Genomic DNA, 17,243 nt, shown 5'->3' with positions numbered 1-17,243 from the left:
CCGAATATTTTCTGCGGCCGAATATTCGGTGCATCACTACCTGTCACTCATTAGTAGGCTAATCACTCTGTGATGATTTAGGAGTGCATATGTGTGGATAACTTCCTTTTCTCCACAACGGACTGTTTCGATTCTAAACCCCTTCTTGTTTCTTTTCCCTGTGTGCGATCACTCAGAAGGTGAAACAGAACACAAAGATGAGTAGTAGCCTATTTATTTTTTAACACGCACGCAGCACCTCTCCCTCTCTCTACGTCTCTCTCTCTCTCTCTCTCTCTCTCTCTCTACGTCTCTCTCTCTCGACGTCTCTCTCTCTCTATGTCTCTCTCTCTCTCTCTCTCTCTACGTCTCTCTCTCTCTCGTGTGTGTGCACTGCTGCGCAATGTCACAGACACAGACGTGATCAATAATATATAGCATAAATAATAGGCAAAATATAACCCTTTCCCTCTATCTGTGACTGTGATCAGCTCCTCAACCCTCACACACAACTCCTCTCTCGTTCATGCACGCCTGCTCAAATTAGCAGCAACTGTTTGCGTAAATGTTTTTTTTTCTTTTTTCGATGGGGGGGTGCTGTCGAGAGTCAGGTTCGGTGAGGCCCGGTCGTGCTGTCTCACACCCCGGCCCGGGCCAATGTTGTTCCGCCACTGCAGAGGCTGGTGGTGTGGAGACCACCGCACTGCTGCCCCCTGGCGGCATGGAAAGGGACGGACGACAACGTTTAATGCCCAAACTGCTTTCAGGTCAAGGAGACAAGGACCCGGTCCGGGATCCCCTGGCCTGGACTGGACGCCTAGAATCAATGGATATTGGGTATAGTTTGTTTGTCACTTCTATTGTTCAATATCAAAATTACCTTTGGTCTTTTTGTAAACATTACCTGTTGTAGCCTATCCATTCCTGTGGATTTAATATAAAATAAAAGTAGAAAGAAAATCTCTCCATTAAACCAGTTGTTCCCATAGGTTGTTCCCAGGAACGTTCCTTGAGGGGGTTCCAATAACCACCTTAACTCTATCGGTATCGGCTACAGCCGCATTGTGAGCTTGTAGAGCTGCTATTTTCAGAAAATGTATGAATGTGGCCTTTTTATTTATTTTTTTGTATTATTTGTTTTTACGTTTTAACACATGTTTTGATGATAAAATGTTCCTGGCCGTCACATAATATTTTCAGATGGAGGTCCGTAGTCAAACTTCTGGGCCGTAAGGATATTACGAAGCTCAGATGGGTGAGATTTTCAGATATCACATGACTATGATACGGTAATATACTATGATACCAATTTGTGAGTTTTGGACCAAATCTGTAGGAGTAGTGTCTCTATTGCAGTAAGACCACAAATGTAATAAACATGGATGATGTGATTTAGACATTTATTATATAGTATATAAGTCCTATATTCATATTAAAGTCTTTACATAGCCATTGCCAATACAAATCCTTAGACAATCAATTGTTATTAGGATTGAAAACAAAAAAGTTGCAGACTCTATATCGCTGTCACATGGGAAGTGGACTGTAGGGTCCTCAACATTGGGTTCGGGGACCACCAGGGGTCTAATGGACCCTTACAGGTCTCTAATTCCTAGAGTGTACAAATGGAACCAAATGGACTATTGAGGGTCCCTTCTATGGTAAGAAGGGATTTTGCACAAGTCCAATATGTACAGTACATGATATGAATCAAACCATGTAGCATTAAAAAGAAGCATAGACAAAACTGATTTTCCTATAAAGTTACATTGACATTTTATCACCTACAACACATTTATAATGCAGGGTGAGCATGAATAGAACCCCATTAATCTGAACATCATTGACATTCAAATGTAAGTAGCAATTGGGCAATTCAAGATTTGACTACATTTTCAGAGTTTAGTACTGAGGATTTACAGTAGATTGGGTTTCCAATAGTTTATTTCAGTAATCCTCAACTTTTTATTATTATTAGGCAATAATTAAGGCCACTGACCCTCATACATTTATGTTTTGCTCCTTGATCCGAATCTATACTGTAAAATCTTAAGGTGTTAATTTAACTCTGAGTGTACAAATAGAACCAAATGGACACCCATGAAGTTGGTCCCCGGACCCTACGTTGAGAAACAGTGATGTAGTACATTAATGCAAATTAACTACGCCTCGGCCATGATCAGAAAAACGTGTGCCACTGAAGATGTATACAGTAAGTGACAATATCATAGAAGCAAGTTTAAAAATACAAAACGATAAAAGGCCTTCATTAACATATAGGCCTATATACAGTTACATTGATTCCCGTTAATAATTGTTAATAATGTTGTTTCAAGATATGTCTGGTTTCTAAACAGCAACGTGCAGCATTTCTTACCTCAAACAAAGTGCAAATCCTATATGAACTCAAAACACACAGTGAGATTCAATTCTCCATTATTACAATGAATTAACAGAGCACCCATTTTCAACCTTATCTTCATATAATTGGTCCTCACTAATGCTCATTATATGATGGCATAGTCTACACTCCTGTCAGTCTCATTGGTAAGATGTGGACAGTTCAGAAACCTGCCTACCAATGACATCATTGATGGGAATTCGAAGCTAATAGAACCGCCTTTCTCTTCCTGGAAAGTTAGCATGCTGAAGTAGTAGCCTAGAAGCCATTGTTCTTACATAAAACATATTAAAAAATGGAAGTTTGCAAGCACTCGGGTGGCACGTTGGTAAAGTAGGCTACCTGCCGTGCCCTGTGCCCACCACCGTGGAGTTTGGGGGTTCGAATCCACCATGCTGCATCTGGCTTTGTCAAGTCTCTATACAAACACAATTGGCCCGTATTCGAGGGATGGAAGCCGGTCAGGGATGGTGATATTTGTCACTACACATACCGGTACTCCTACAGGCTGGAGTGGCACCTGTTAGCAGGGAGGAGTAGGAAGGAGGTTCTACGTCCTCCCGGTGGGGGCTCCTCACTGGCTGTGAGCCAGTAGGATAAAACAGCAGTAACAACACACAACTCTGTGTGGGGAGGAATTAATTGGCATGGTGAGAAAAAGGGGTACCGAAAAAATTGCCAAACCTGCCTACCGATGATGTCACTGGTAGGCAGGTTTCTGAACTGTCCAGGTAGGCACTAGGCAGGTTTCTGAACTGTCCACAATCCTCCTCTGAGACAGAGTTAGTATAGACCAAAATAGTGGCATCTTATAATGATGGTTGGTGTTAAAGAGAAGTCTCAGCCCAGGTGAGGCAGTGTGGAATTATGTGAAAACGACTGTGTCAAATATGACACATCTCCATTAAGGTCTGTTCCAGTGTCTTGTTTATGTTTGTGTTGTCTTCTTTAGCTTGTGACAGTTGATCTGTTAATAACACAGCAGTGCAGCGGTCAGGAGGAGCATAGGGCATCTAGACAGTAACGCCTGATTTATACTTGGTCACACGTCGCAATGCACACTGAAAATCTAAAAACTCATAACAATCTATTTTTCGTGCACGACGTGCATGTGCAGCTAAGTATAAATCAGGCTTAAGAGGCACAGCATGTCAGACAAAAGTTCTAGCAGCGTTAACCATTTAAACCCATATAGTTCAATGACCTCCAGGGGTCTATTAGGCCCCTTCATTATTTTTGGACACCAGGCGTGTCCAAACGTTTTTCAAAGGGGGCCATATTAAAAAATATGAAATCACCCAAGGGCCGACTACATTACCAAATATAACCAGACGACGACGTGCAAGGTAAAAAATTAAATGAAATAGCCTTTCTTTGACCCCTTCAGAATGAGACAACAAGGAACAAGGAATCCTGACAAATTATACTCTTGGAAATGCCCAGGTGAATACAAAACTTCAATATAAAAATGTCACATATTGTTGGGCGAGCCAAACATAAACGATCTACAAGCTCATATATTATAGTCAGGTTGTGACATGTGAGCTTGTAGATCGGCTATTTTGGCAGAATGTTCGGCTCAGAAAAGGGGCACTACTGTAGGGTTTAAGTGGTTAAAGACGCATAGTAAACATATTACAAATATAGTATCAGTACTGTGATATTAAGGCCACCAGCCACTACTGTGATGAGAGTGACAAAGTGTGGCCTCACATAAACTATTGGAGTAGGCTACAGTAGTAATTTGGTATGCACATTTACTAATTCCTATATAATATACTGTATTTCCAGGCTAATTTCACAAACTCAGGTTGATAATTTCTTCAGAAAGACTTATCAGTAATTCCCTGCAACGAGTAGACCTTGCCCTTTCAGCTTATTGGAAAAGACCAAGGGTTCTCAACTTGTGGGTAGGATCCTCACACTTTCAATCAAATATGATTATTTTGGGGGATCACGGCCTGAAAAGGGCGAGAACCACTGCTCTAGACAGGGCTGAAGTGAGACCACCTCAGTTGAGTTTGATACTTGCCCACGAGGTGTGAGCCAACAAAACGTTTCCAATTAACACTCATCACCTAGTGGAGTCCCTGCACCCCAAACACTCAGTGCTCTTGGTTTAAGCCTAATTATACATCATCATACGATCATGTTGCACGATGGAAATAAATGATTTTGTCGTGACATGTTACTCTCCGTTATAGCATAATATATAGAGTTTCACTTTATGCCTTGCTTCTACTGTTAATTGTCTTTGAATATAAAGTGCTAAACTAAATGTATTACTCTTATGACAACTCAAGACTGAGAGAGCAGAACATAACTAGGATTGTTTTTTGTGTGGCTTTTTTAGTAGATTGGATTTAGATCGCATTATGACTTTTTGAATGACTTCGATATTGGTAATTATTTAGCCGATGTGTTCAGAGTTTGATTTCTGTTTCTGCTATTCATTTTAGAAATGTATTGAAAATATGTGAACATCTTTGCTAATAATTACTACCCCAAAATAGAGATGCCAGGTTTAATTTGATTCAAAAATAACTGGATCAGCATCAGACTCCACAATCTGGAATCGGTCTGGATTATTTGTTTCAAGATAATTTATGAGCCTTGGAGGAAAATAACTAAATCTCAAGATCAAACTGAAGCTACAGTATAGCGATATACGTTTCAATTATCATGAAACTCAGTTTGTGAAACTCTCCCATTGTCATCTTCAGCGTGAGCATGCAATAGGTATATTGTGAACAATCTCAGATGTTTGTTTGTAAGTATTTGAGGAACCCGACGGTTATTCTTAAATCAGTGGTTCTCAAACTTTTTAATTCTAATTACCCCCAGTATGATACAATTTTCCTGTTACCCCAATCTACACTGTAAAATGTTACCTCATCAATGACCTGGGGGTTCCCAGATTGAGAACCACTGCCTTAAATAAATGACACTGCAGACAACCCGTCTGTTGTGGTACTTCTGCAGCCTCATAATAAAAGGTGTAAAATGGTCCCAGGTTTGGTCTTACGCCTCGTTTAAGGCTAGTCTCAGTTCATTGTTCAGAAGGCGGTTTTGCTCAAGCTGCTTGTAGTAGTGATCTTCACACAGTCAGAAAGCACAGGAGAGAAACAGAGAGAACAAGACAAAGTTGTTAGTGTAAAAGACAGACAGCACTACTGTTATTTATACAAAAAACGTATCCGCTAATACAAAAAAAATTACTGGTAAAACATTGGCCAAAATGTCAAATAATACTTATATTAGATGCAAAACTTTGAAAATAGGTGAGCTTGTAGATCTGCTATTTTCACTATATTTATCTGTGGAACCGAGTAAATCAAAATTTAACTCCTACATTGAAAAAATTGAGAATAACAATTTAACTTAGGGATGCACCGAAAGGGAAATTCTTGGCCGAAACCGAATACCTATTATAGGAAACAGTTGGCCGAAAACCGAATACCGAATATCCGAATATGATTAATATTATACATATTTTTTCCTACCATTGCTGTCATGGCCGTACCTTAAAGCTACCTGATTTATGGCAAAATAAATGGTTATGGCCAAACTTAACTTAAATAATAATCACTATTATGGGTCCATAAAACATTTATTCAGCCCTTTTGAATGCATTAATTGCATACACTATTCGGTGATATATTTTTATATATTTATATATTTTCTGCGGCCGAATATTCGGTGCATCACTAGTTAAAATAGTATGTTTATACAGAGTAAGTACAGAATAAATAATCTCTCAATCACTTGGTAATGACTGTGACACAGTCCTGTATCTGAAAGGTCAGAAATGCAGTCCTTGCAACCACAATGTTTCCAGCCATACAGGTCTAGTCCAGAATGCCACTTAAGCACTATATACTTTGTTGTACAACAAATAGAAAAAAATGTTGACCTACAAGCTTGTAGATGTTTGGAAAATGTGAAAGATTTAGAAAGCTTTTGCCTATAATGCCATGTTGAAAGTGGTTATCACTTAACATACCTATACACCCGCACAGTATCATTGGTATGAAGTGTAACTGAATGTCGCTGTTTTAGTATCCTCACTTAACCCATTAACCTGAGTTTGATTCTACAAATGTTATGTTAACTTAAATAATAATCACTGTTATGGATCAATAAACATTTATTCAGCTCTTTTGAATGCATTAATTGCATACACTATTCGGTGATATATTTTCTGCCTATTTGGGCCGAAACCGAATAGGCCGAAAATGCATTTTTAGCCATTTTCTGCCGAATGTTTTCTGCGGCCGAATATTCGGTGCATCACTAATTTAACTCATACATTCCAAGTGCTTATCAGGATGGAGGGTCCCCAGTTCAAATATGATTATTTTGGGGGATCACAAAACGTATCCACTGATCCAGCTAAGCAACAACTTAGCCCAATACTTTGTTGTATGTCAAATGGTTAGATAGAATAGATGGAATAGAATAGATGAAACAAGCTCACAGGCTTTGTGAAATATTTTGGCAAAGACTTTGAAGAAAGTTTGAAATAAAAGCCTCAAACACTTTGCATAACATAACATACTTTGGCTATAGTCTACAATTGGACAACCAATTGCAAAATATTACTGGTCAAGTTGTTGAAAACCTCAGTACTATAGTCTCATTTTGTATGATATCTCCTGACTACATAGGCTGGTTACTAAAAATCATTGTAGAAAGAGAGACAATATTGGAGTTGTACTCAAAAGTTACAGTACACTTTGTGTACACGAGTGCTGCACAAGTGTAGAGATCACTTCACTATTCTGAACTTCCAACTGATGGCACTTCTACTTACAATTACAAATTAATTCAAAAAGCTTTAAAGGGGCTGTAAGTGATATTTGTTTTGTTCAAATAAATGTGAAATGGCTCTATGATCCCATAGAAGCAGGTATTGAGTTTGTTCAGTATCAGTGTTGTCTCCAGCTCTTGTGAACGTTTTTGGTCAGGTTACCAATTTAAAAGTGAGTACTCATACAGGATAAACAAGTTAAAATAATTGGAAGAGATTAAACAAAAACAATGAGAAGACTAACTGAAACACTATAGAATTATAGCACATAGCTGATTAAAGCTTAATTCTTTCTCCTGATTGGATTAAATTGGTAGCCCAACCTGAAAATGTATTTTCTGTTTACTATAAAGCTGAAGAGACAGAGACCCTGTTGCTTAAATAAATATCACTTATATTTCATGATATAAAGAATAAGGTTGTTGAATGAAAACAAATCTAGCACTGAAATAACTGCCCTCGCGCCTGAACTAACTGCCTAGCTGCCTCCTCAGCACAGAAAATTAATGATACATCGTGGAAGGAGTGAGGAGCTTCCAGGTTTTATTTAAAAGCCTCTCCACAAAAACGAATAAATTAAAAACACACAAGTAGAAGACATCAAAATATATGGGGACACATGGGAAAGGAAGAAAAGTGGCAGGAGAAAAGGGAGAGCGATGACACAGATGGAACAATGGTGGTTTATTTTTTACAGAAAGCAAAATGGCTGAAAGTTCTGTACAGTGGTCACGGCACGGCCGTGACAACACAAGGGGACTTAGCGGAAACAGAGATGGGCCATGCTGCACAGGAGTGCAGCAGTGCCATTCAACTGGCAGCAGACGTCGAAGATGGAAAAGTGTGAACGATTTAGCTGGGGAGGGACAAAAAAAGACAGAAAAAGGTGTTGGGAGGAAGAAAGGAATCAAATATGAAAACAACAGACATGCAGAATGAAAAAAGTAAAGATGAACAGAATATGGAGGAAAACTGTTGTTTCAAATGGATTCACTTGGGTATTTACTGAAGTTGCAAAATTACAAATAAATTAATAATAAACTAAATTGTTAGGATTCATCAAACGTAGAGGCTATGGGAAAGCTAGCTAGTGCACTATAAAAATGTATTCGCTACCACATCAAAAACGGAGTTAGTCGAGCATTCAAATATAAATTAGGCTACATAACATGCCACATGCCGCTAGAGGGACTTATGGTAAAATAGTGAGTAGTAGGTGTGTGTGTTGTGTGTTGTGTGTGTGTGTGTGTGTGTGTGTGTGTGTGTGTGTGTGTGTGTGTGTGTGTGTGTGTGTGTGTGTGTGTGTGTGTGTGTGTGTGTGTGTGTGTGTGTTCGGGGTAGGGAAGTTGCTGAGGCACAAAACGGACACAAGCAGGTGGTGAATTACATGGAGGTCATGTCGTTGAGGGCGTGATCCAACTCCTCGCTGATGGCCTTGTACTTCAGTTTCTGGGCATACAACTCATCTACGGTGCGAATTCACGCACAGGAGTGTATGGGACGTGAAGGAGTGATGGCAAAGAAATTGAGAAAAAGAAAACAAAGAAATAATGAGGACAACAGAGAATGGTGAGAGGGTTTGGGGAGGTCAACAAAGGAACAAACAATAAAGAGAGTGTAAAAGCCAACAGGACAGAAATAGAGAGGGCCAGCATGGTGTGACAGGACAGCTGCTAAGACGTGACATTCCTTAAGTCACCAAGAAATGGCCTCACATGGTCCACCGTGGTTCTGAACACCTCCTCAGTCAGACCGTATTGTCCTTTTACAGCTAAAGATACTCTCTCCTCCCAAACGTGACTCACAGTTGCGTACTGCGTTTGCGATCCACGTTTGGCAGGAGAAAGATTCCTGCCCAATAGTGGTGGAAGAAGTATTCTTATTATTTTTAACGCAAGACAATGTAGGAATATCACAGTTTAGAAAAACTCTGTTACAAGTAAAAGTCACAATTTTACTTGAAGTGTTGGCACGTGAAGTGCTGGCATCAAAATATACTTACTACACAAAACATTAAAGTACTCATCATGTTGCAGAATGGTCCATTTTACAATGATATTTTTATATTAATGTGTTTATCACTTCAATGTTGCAGCTGGTAAAGATGGGACTGAGTTTAATTACTTTATGCTCTGCTGGGTAGATTAATCTGGAATAATACACCATCATTTAACACTTCATGTTTTGTGTTAATAATCAATATCTGAAAAGTAACTAAGGCTGCCAAATAATTGTAGTCAAGCAAAAAGTATAATATCTGCCTCTGAGATGTAGTGGATTAAAAATATCAAGAAATGGATATACTCAAATAAATAAAAAGTACCTCAAAATGTTATTCAAGTACAGTACTTGAATGTAATTAGTTACTATCTGCCACTGGTGCCCACATTAACAACAGCACACTGAGCCTATAATGTAGATGGCTTCCCTGGCAGAGTTTTACCAGAGCACCACTGAGTGTGCAAAATATTTGTCCCAGAGCGGCTGTCTGGACCCACAATACTGCTGACCAGGGAATGAAGATGCCAGCTTGATAGAGGACAGGTCAAATTCGAGTCTGGTGCATTATAACGAACAACTGTTTGTCCGAAGATATTATAGAGATTTAATAAATGACTAAAAGAAAAAGAGGTCTCTGAGAAAAGAAGTGAGATCAAAGCACAGACTTTTTGTGGTTGCTAAAACAGGTCAAATATGCTGCGTTCGATTGCGGTGAACAAAACTAAAACTAAACCTAAATCCACATTTGAAAAATAAAATGTTAAAAACATAAATAATAATAATACTGTACATAATGGTCAACATAAAAAATAAACAAGTGGAAAAGATTCATACCTTCCAAGTCATCAATGGTCTTCTCAAGCTTGGCGACTGACCTCTCAGCAAACTCAGCACGGGTCTCAGCCTTGGAGGAGAACACAAAGAGGTAAATGTTAACCACTTTTAAAACTGTTGCAACTTGTGAGGAAACGTGTTGTGAGCTTGCCGTACGATTAAGTATACGTAGGGCAAACAGTAAGTATCTCCGATCAACACAGTCCAGTTATCTTAAATTGTGTATCTCCATTCTAGAGATTGAGATGTAAAGTTATTCACGATAAATGCTATATCAATTAAATCAACATGCATCAATCACTTGAGGAAGCCTAGCAACAAGGACTTGCAAGGGTCAGCAATATAATACACTAGATAGGTGTCTTTACTGGTGAATTAATCAGCAGGGAATATGCTTGTGTACTGGAGTGAACGTACCTCCTTTAGCTTGTCTGTGAGAACCTTGATCTCCTCCTCGTACTTGTCTTCCTTTGCAGAGTACTGTTGACACACAAACAAGTCTAATGTTACACCAACATCACCACAATGTCACACATAAAATACCAAGTAGTACATCATGTCAAAGATCTAAGAGGAAAACATCTCTTTGTACGGGTAAGAATTTTCTACAGTTAGACTGTGTGCCCACATGCTTTTTTCCCAGGTGAAAATGCAAAGCACACAACAGCGAGAGTTGAAAATATTCCAACTCTTTCAACTCTTGGCAACAAGATAAAGATGCCAAACGCGAATACCGCAGAATATACGCTCATTGAAAATAATCCAAAACATACGCCCAGGTTTGCTTGCTTTTTTTTATTGTCGTCTGGGATTTATAGTAGACCATCATTTATTTCCAAGGCCTCTGTTTTTGTGGGGGTGTGGGGGAAGCTTGGGCTTAATGCTGATGTAACATACCCCCACCTTTGCTTGTTTTGCTCAGGGAAAATAAAACCTGGTTGGACACAGCCCCATAATGTGAGAGGATTAAATGCGTACCTTCTCTGCCTGGGCCTCCAGGGACTTCAGGTTGTTGGTCACGGTCTTCAGCTCCTCCTCAAGCTCAGAGCATTTGCTGGTGGTTTAGTGATGGAAGCAGGGACCATTGGCAGGTGAAAGATAGAAACAGAGGAACCATATGATTAGGATAAACGGTGACTGAAACAATGCTAGAACACTGAGCGTTTGCCAGTGTGCATTGTTTACATTCAGTTTATATATCCAGACTTAAGTATTGAAATAAACTATAAACATATAGTTTTAAAAACTTGATCACAACTAAAACAAAGACAATTGTGATAACAAAACAATATAGTTATAGTTAATGTGGTGTGAATGCCAACTAGGTCCCATTTAAAGCAACAACCTTGAGGAATAGTGCAGAATTGAACGAGAAGTGGGAGGTTCTTACCTCTCAGACAGCTCAGCGCGTTCCTCTGTACGTTCCAGATCACTCTCAATGATCACAAGCTTACGGGCCACCTGGAGTCACAGCACACAATGTGTGTGGTTACAATTTAGCCATTTACAGATGCTCTTATCCAGAGTAACATACAAACAAGGTAAATAGTCACACAAGAAGAATACAGAAAGATGAATGTAGTGCCTCAAAGAAACTTGGATACCACGTAAACAATGAACCGAGCATCTGTTTAAACAACATGGTCTCTAAATATCATTCTTAATATGTGGTCAAGAAAAAAAGGAACACGTGGCCAACAACATAATATATCTGTTTCAGACCCATACTACAACAATGTACAGAGTTAACAGTACAGTTAACTCACCTCTTCATATTTGCGGTCAGCCTCCTCAGCTATGTGTTTGGCCTCCTTAAGCTGGATCTCCTGCAGTTCCATCTTCTCCTCATCCTTCATCGCCCTGTTCTCAATGACCTTCATGCCTCTGGAGTTCACAAAACACAACAACACGTCATCTATCGCCACACGCAGCCATTACACACATTGTGATTTGATTTGTGATGATTTATTGCATCCGTAACACAAGATATTTGAACCTGGGTCTTCCACGTGGGAAGGGACACTAAAGCATTACATCTTAACCTCTCTAGCCTAAGACGGAATCCCCCTTGAGCACAGGAGATATTAGGCTTTAGTCTTCAGGAAGACGCTCTGAGCTACAGCAGGTGGGTAAATATGACAGAGTGATACCTTATAGCGAGGGGTACCCGGTAGGTAGACGATATGACACTGGTTTGCAATGTGGGGTCCAGGGATCCCCAGGGGATGAGAGGGTTCCCCAGCTAAATGACTGTCAGAACCAAATTGACCCCTACAAGTCTATATAACTCTGAAGAGTATTGAAAATATTCTGTTCCAGTTGTACACTCTCAGAGATAAATGAACACTGAGGGCTTTACAGTGTAGATTGGGGTCACAATCAGAGATGAAAAATCATCTCAGATGGGCGTCTGAGGCCTGCCCTAATGCGTGTCAAACTGGGGATCCTTGATTTGAAAAAGGTTGAGAATCACTAGCTGGACTACAGCATAAACACCAGACCTGTATGATGAGAAACCCACTCAGCAGATCATTCTGTAGATCATTCTCATCCCCCCACGTTTTTATTATATTACATTGTCAAATCATAGAAGAAACAGGGAAATATTTTTAAATAGCAGATCTACAAGCTCACAAGCTTGAGGTTGTATACTATTTTCACCTATCTGTGTAACCGACTCAAATTAAATGAAATGCCTCAACTCCTATATTCCAAGTGCTTGTCAGGCTGATATGATTATTTTGGTGGGGTCATGGTCTGCTGCAGACTGTGAGATGCTGGCCAACCCACCTCTCGCTCTCATCAGCAGCCTTCTCAGCCTCCTCCAGCTTGGTCAGCGCTGTGGCCAGACGCTCTTGTGCACGATCCAACTCCTCCTCAACCAGCTGGATACGTCTGTTCAACGAAGCTACCTCACCCTCAGCCTGCCGGGACACAGCAACATGTCAACAACACACAGGCTATAGGCCTATAGTAGGCTATACACATATTATGTACTAACAACACTGTATAGCCCGCACCATCAAACACAACGACAAAACCTAAGAGATATGAATGGGGAAACATTTCTCCTACTTACATAATTTATTTTAACCCTCAACAACCCTGGTGCTGATTTATGTTTCAAGAAGATTCCTGTTTTATGGCACACACAGCTTATGTAGGGTGCTCTACAAGTATATGTAGGACAGATTAGTAGTAACATGCCAGGGAGGAAATGTTACACCATAATAAAGATTGCGTCAAAGAGGATAATGTAGCATATTATGTAACGTAATGGTTGTTTGTTTATTCTGGGTGTCCAGGGTGTGTGTGACGTGGTGGTGGTCTTCGTGGGTGGGTCGCGTGCTCGCATCGCAAGCTTTACCATTTGCATCTATCCATCGATCGCAATAATGGGCCAATATTAATAATGGATGGTTTTAAACTAGTCAAACACTTAAATATTAACCATGGATCAAGACTGTCATATATTTCTTTTATCGCTAATGTCAGAATCGATAAAGGAAATCTACGACGGTCTTGATCCAAGGCGAACTTAAATATTATCCCCCATAATTCATATGTTTTTATTACGTATGCGATACTATCGCGACCCTGGCCCATGCATGGCACGTTTCCTGGGCAGAATGGCACTAATGCCGTCTGCCGCCCATGCGTTAATTGACTTAAATCATTAAGGTTGATTTATAGCCTAATCTAAATCCATCGTAGATGGCGTGGCTTGCACATGCCGACAGGAACATGGGCTATCTCTGGAGTCTGGAGACAGGTTCAAGTCGGAAAGCGACGCCAGGATAAATAAAACGAGGCGTTAATTTGTCGTTAAATCACTATTAAATTATAGTGTATTTTTTTTTAATTCCTTACTGCTTCCTTAGACCTGGTCTCCTCACATAGCTCTCCCTGTAGAGTCGCCACCTGATCCTCCGCGGCGTCTGCCTGCTGCTGCAAGGTCTTGATTTTCTTTTTCACAGCCTCCAGAGATGACATGTTTGCTTCTCTATCTTCTCTATCTCTAACAATCTATTAATGTATCTATCTATCTCTAACCCGTTAGATTCTAACGGGTTTATTCTGACGTCCTGCGTGCAGACTAGACGCGCCCCAGGCAGGCAGCCGTCCCGAGTCCCAAAGATGCGATTGCTTTGATCCCCACTGATCTCTGTCATGTCTTTAATCAAGCAACATACCGGAAGGAACACTGGCTGCTGGGATGCATTAAGAATAAGATATTCAGGAGGAGCAGGAGAAATACAAATCTATGCAATTATTTGAGGCCGTTCAAGAGGGTGTTCCACTATAACGCCTAATTTAGAGATCGGTATAGTTTAATGGTGTCTTGTTGTTGTTGTGGATATTATTGTTACGCATGTGATTTAGGATTTGTTATTTTGTTTTGAGCTCAGTGCTTCCCCCACTGGTGAAATGTGTGAATGAACCAGCAGTTTACAGGTCCAGAAAATCACAATGTCACGTTTTTCACCATTTCTGAAATTATGGGTAACTAACATGGGTTACTTTACAGCCCTTTAAAAATACATTAGGCCTACTTCAGGATTTAATTTGAACTAAACAAATGCTTATTTATATCTTATTTATAAACTAAAAATACAGTACAATAGTTATTATGTTCTTATGATAATAATGATAATCATTTTGATTATAAATACATTATAATTTATTTATTTAGTTATTTACTTAGTTATTATTTATTCATTGGCCACACCAATCAATTAGACCAACATTCATTGTGACAAATACGCTAAACTGTTTGAATCTTTGAGTAATTTGCAGCGTAGCTTTGAGGTGACAAACATGTAACTGTATCCGTCCTGAATGTGACACACATCTTCAAGTTCCTAAAAAATACTCAAGTGAAACTCAACACTGGCCCTCAGATTGGCCCCATGTTGCGGGGGCCACCGCAGTAAACGGCAACATCACCATATACAGCACATAGGCTAAATTTAACTATAGTCTTATTGTCTATATGACTTCAATAGGCCATTAGGCTTTGAATGTCTATAATAGACAAGGTAATAGACATCAGTTTTTCTCTAAAGAGATTTGGTGAAGAGGAAAAACAGGGGAAGAGTTGCCTATAGAGTGAATCTGGTCAATGTAAAGGCGCCTTCAAATGAAGTTATCATTATTGTTCATCTTCAACAAAGAGCCCCATTCCTTCTGGGCCATTGTGGTGCCCCTCAATCAACTCACATCTGTGGCTTTGGTCTCAGCGAGCTCCAGTTTCTCCTGGGCGTCCTTGAGGGCCTCAGAATACTTGTCCAACTCATCCTCAGTTCCTTTCAGCTTCTTCTGCAGAGCTACCAGGTCATCCTCCAGCTGGGTGCAGAACCATGTGTCACAAACAAACACGCAGACAAAGGGGACATGTAGTTTAGATACACAAAGAACACGCAATGAGGCAGATATATAAACTATATGTCTTGCATAATAACATTATTACATAATTATAATCGTCACATTTAATCAGCTAAAATTAAATGAATGCGTTTGATAGCTTGCCACTATGTACAAGTCTATGCATGTATACTATGTATGAAATCAACGAATACTTCCCAATGAGCTGTGCAGGAACTAAACAAACCAATTATCATTCTACAGTAGGCCAAATATCCAGGATTTGAACAATCTATTTTGTTATCAAATAATAGACTAATATGCCTATCCTTTTTGAAAACTGGGAAACAGTGTAACTGGGAAACCAGTTCAATTTAACCAATTTAACCTCAGCATCTGTATCCTAGGCTAAATTTAATGACATGTATTTAGATCTACAAGCTCACTGTGATGTTGTAAGCTTGTACATCTGTGTTTTTGTTTTGTTTTGTAGGAATTTTTGAAAACGTTTGAAATGAAATATATATTATATATATATATATATATTTTTAAAGTTGTTATTGAAAAATATCTTCTGTGGAAAACAAATGTTAATCCGTTAAAAGAAAGGAGAGCCATCGTGGCAAACACCCATGCGTCTCCATAAGGTCCGTGACGCACGCAATGTGCCAAACGCGCTCGTGTGGTGTGGTGCGCCACGGACAGACAGCAGTGCGTGGATGCAGACAGCGAGCCGCGGTGTTCACAGAGCGTGGATGGATGCCGCGCTCGCGTGGATTCTCACGTTTTTGCTTCTGTCCTCAGCTGCCTTCTTGTCTCCCTCCGCCTGCTCGGCTCTGTCCAAGGCGTTCTCCTTGTCGAGCTTGAGCATCTGCATCTTCTTCTTGATGGCGTCCATGGCTGTGTGTGTATGGGGGACTTGCGGTGACCGCGCCGACGATTATAACCAAAAAGAAGCGGAATGAAAGACGACAGAGAGACTTCGAAGCGTCTGACCCTCACTAGACAGTCAAGCTGGAGTGCGAGCTGGTGGCGAGCAGTGGCCGGTCAAATATGTTGCTGCTAGCCCCCCTGGACACCCAACACCTTTTAGGAAGCCCGTCCAGCTGTTTTGAGGTTTTTTTTAAGGATCTCTTCACCGATTCGCTGTTCCAAGAAATTTGACAACTTACATGACTATACAAGGGACAGGTGGGCGTCCCGAAGAGTAAAGACCCCCTGGGTCACCGACTTAACCCCACCCGCAACCCACCCACCCCACTAAACACGTCTGTAAGTTACTATTTCTAACGACATGTATGATGTATGGAGGCTCAGGCCAACAGGACTCCCATGGAGGTGTAGTGTCTCTTCCTCTGAAGTGATATCATATCTGAAATGGAAACATAGCGAGCATAGTGGTCTAATTATCACCATGTCCACTGTTGGCAATTTGGCATGTTCCCAAGACAAATGTCTAATAATTGAGTATTTGTTCAGTAACAGAGGTCTCTTATAGTAAACAGAAAATAAAAATCAGCTCAGTATACCAAACCTTGCATTATAGATCTTTTTTTATCACTTCCAATTTCAGTTGTTTATTCTGTATCCTGTATGAGAATGAGTGATCTTCTAATTGGTATAATATCACAAACTGTAAAGTAAAGTATAGTATAGTAGGCCTATAAAGTCCTGGAAAGATAGGACCCTGTTCTGAACAAACTGACTGTCATAATAAAGGGCTATTTCATACTTATTATTTTAATAAGAAATACAATAACAAAAGCCGGTGCATTACAGTGACACTGCATTCTTGCTTTTATTGTGAAGCTTCATCACCATATGAGTCATAAATACAGAGTTACTCATGCAGGG

The 17,243-nt window shown here is 40.0% G+C and overlaps 1 protein-coding gene across 1 annotated transcript; it reads right to left on the bottom strand.

Moving 5' to 3' along the window:
- Window positions 1–7,865: 7,865 nt before the first annotated feature.
- Window positions 7,866–16,510, bottom strand: LOC310879495 (tropomyosin alpha-1 chain). The gene is made up of 10 exons (XM_083794227.1): window positions 16,174–16,510; window positions 15,246–15,371; window positions 12,816–12,949; window positions 11,792–11,909; window positions 11,416–11,486; window positions 11,004–11,079; window positions 10,443–10,505; window positions 10,026–10,095; window positions 8,578–8,656; window positions 7,866–8,046 (listed from the first exon to the last, which is right to left on the bottom strand). The coding sequence occupies exons 1-10, from the start codon at window positions 16,285–16,287 to the stop codon at window positions 8,043–8,045; spliced, it is 855 nt and encodes a 284-aa protein (XP_083650353.1). The 5' UTR covers window positions 16,288–16,510; the 3' UTR covers window positions 7,866–8,042.
- Window positions 16,511–17,243: the final 733 nt, after the last annotated feature.

This window comes from Protomyctophum parallelum (assembly GCF_964188405.1).
Source record: "Protomyctophum parallelum genome assembly, chromosome: 2".
Classification (NCBI taxonomy): Eukaryota; Metazoa; Chordata; class Actinopteri; order Myctophiformes; family Myctophidae; genus Protomyctophum; species Protomyctophum parallelum.
Note: the sequence above shows the minus strand (reverse complement) of the source record. Positions and strands in the feature narration are given on the sequence as shown.

Bases quoted from the DNA above. Each gene is read 5' to 3' on its own strand.
- LOC310879495 (XM_083794227.1), bottom strand. From the start codon at position 16,287: ATGGACGCCATCAAGAAGAAGATGCAGATGCTCAAGCTCGACAAGGAG. The intron at 11,080-11,415 runs GTAAGAACCTCC...CTAAACCACCAG, and splicing joins CGCGCTGAGCTGTCTGAGAG to CAAATGCTCTGAGCTTGAGG. The intron at 10,506-11,003 runs GTACGCATTTAA...GTGTGTCAACAG, and splicing joins TGGAGGCCCAGGCAGAGAAG to TACTCTGCAAAGGAAGACAA.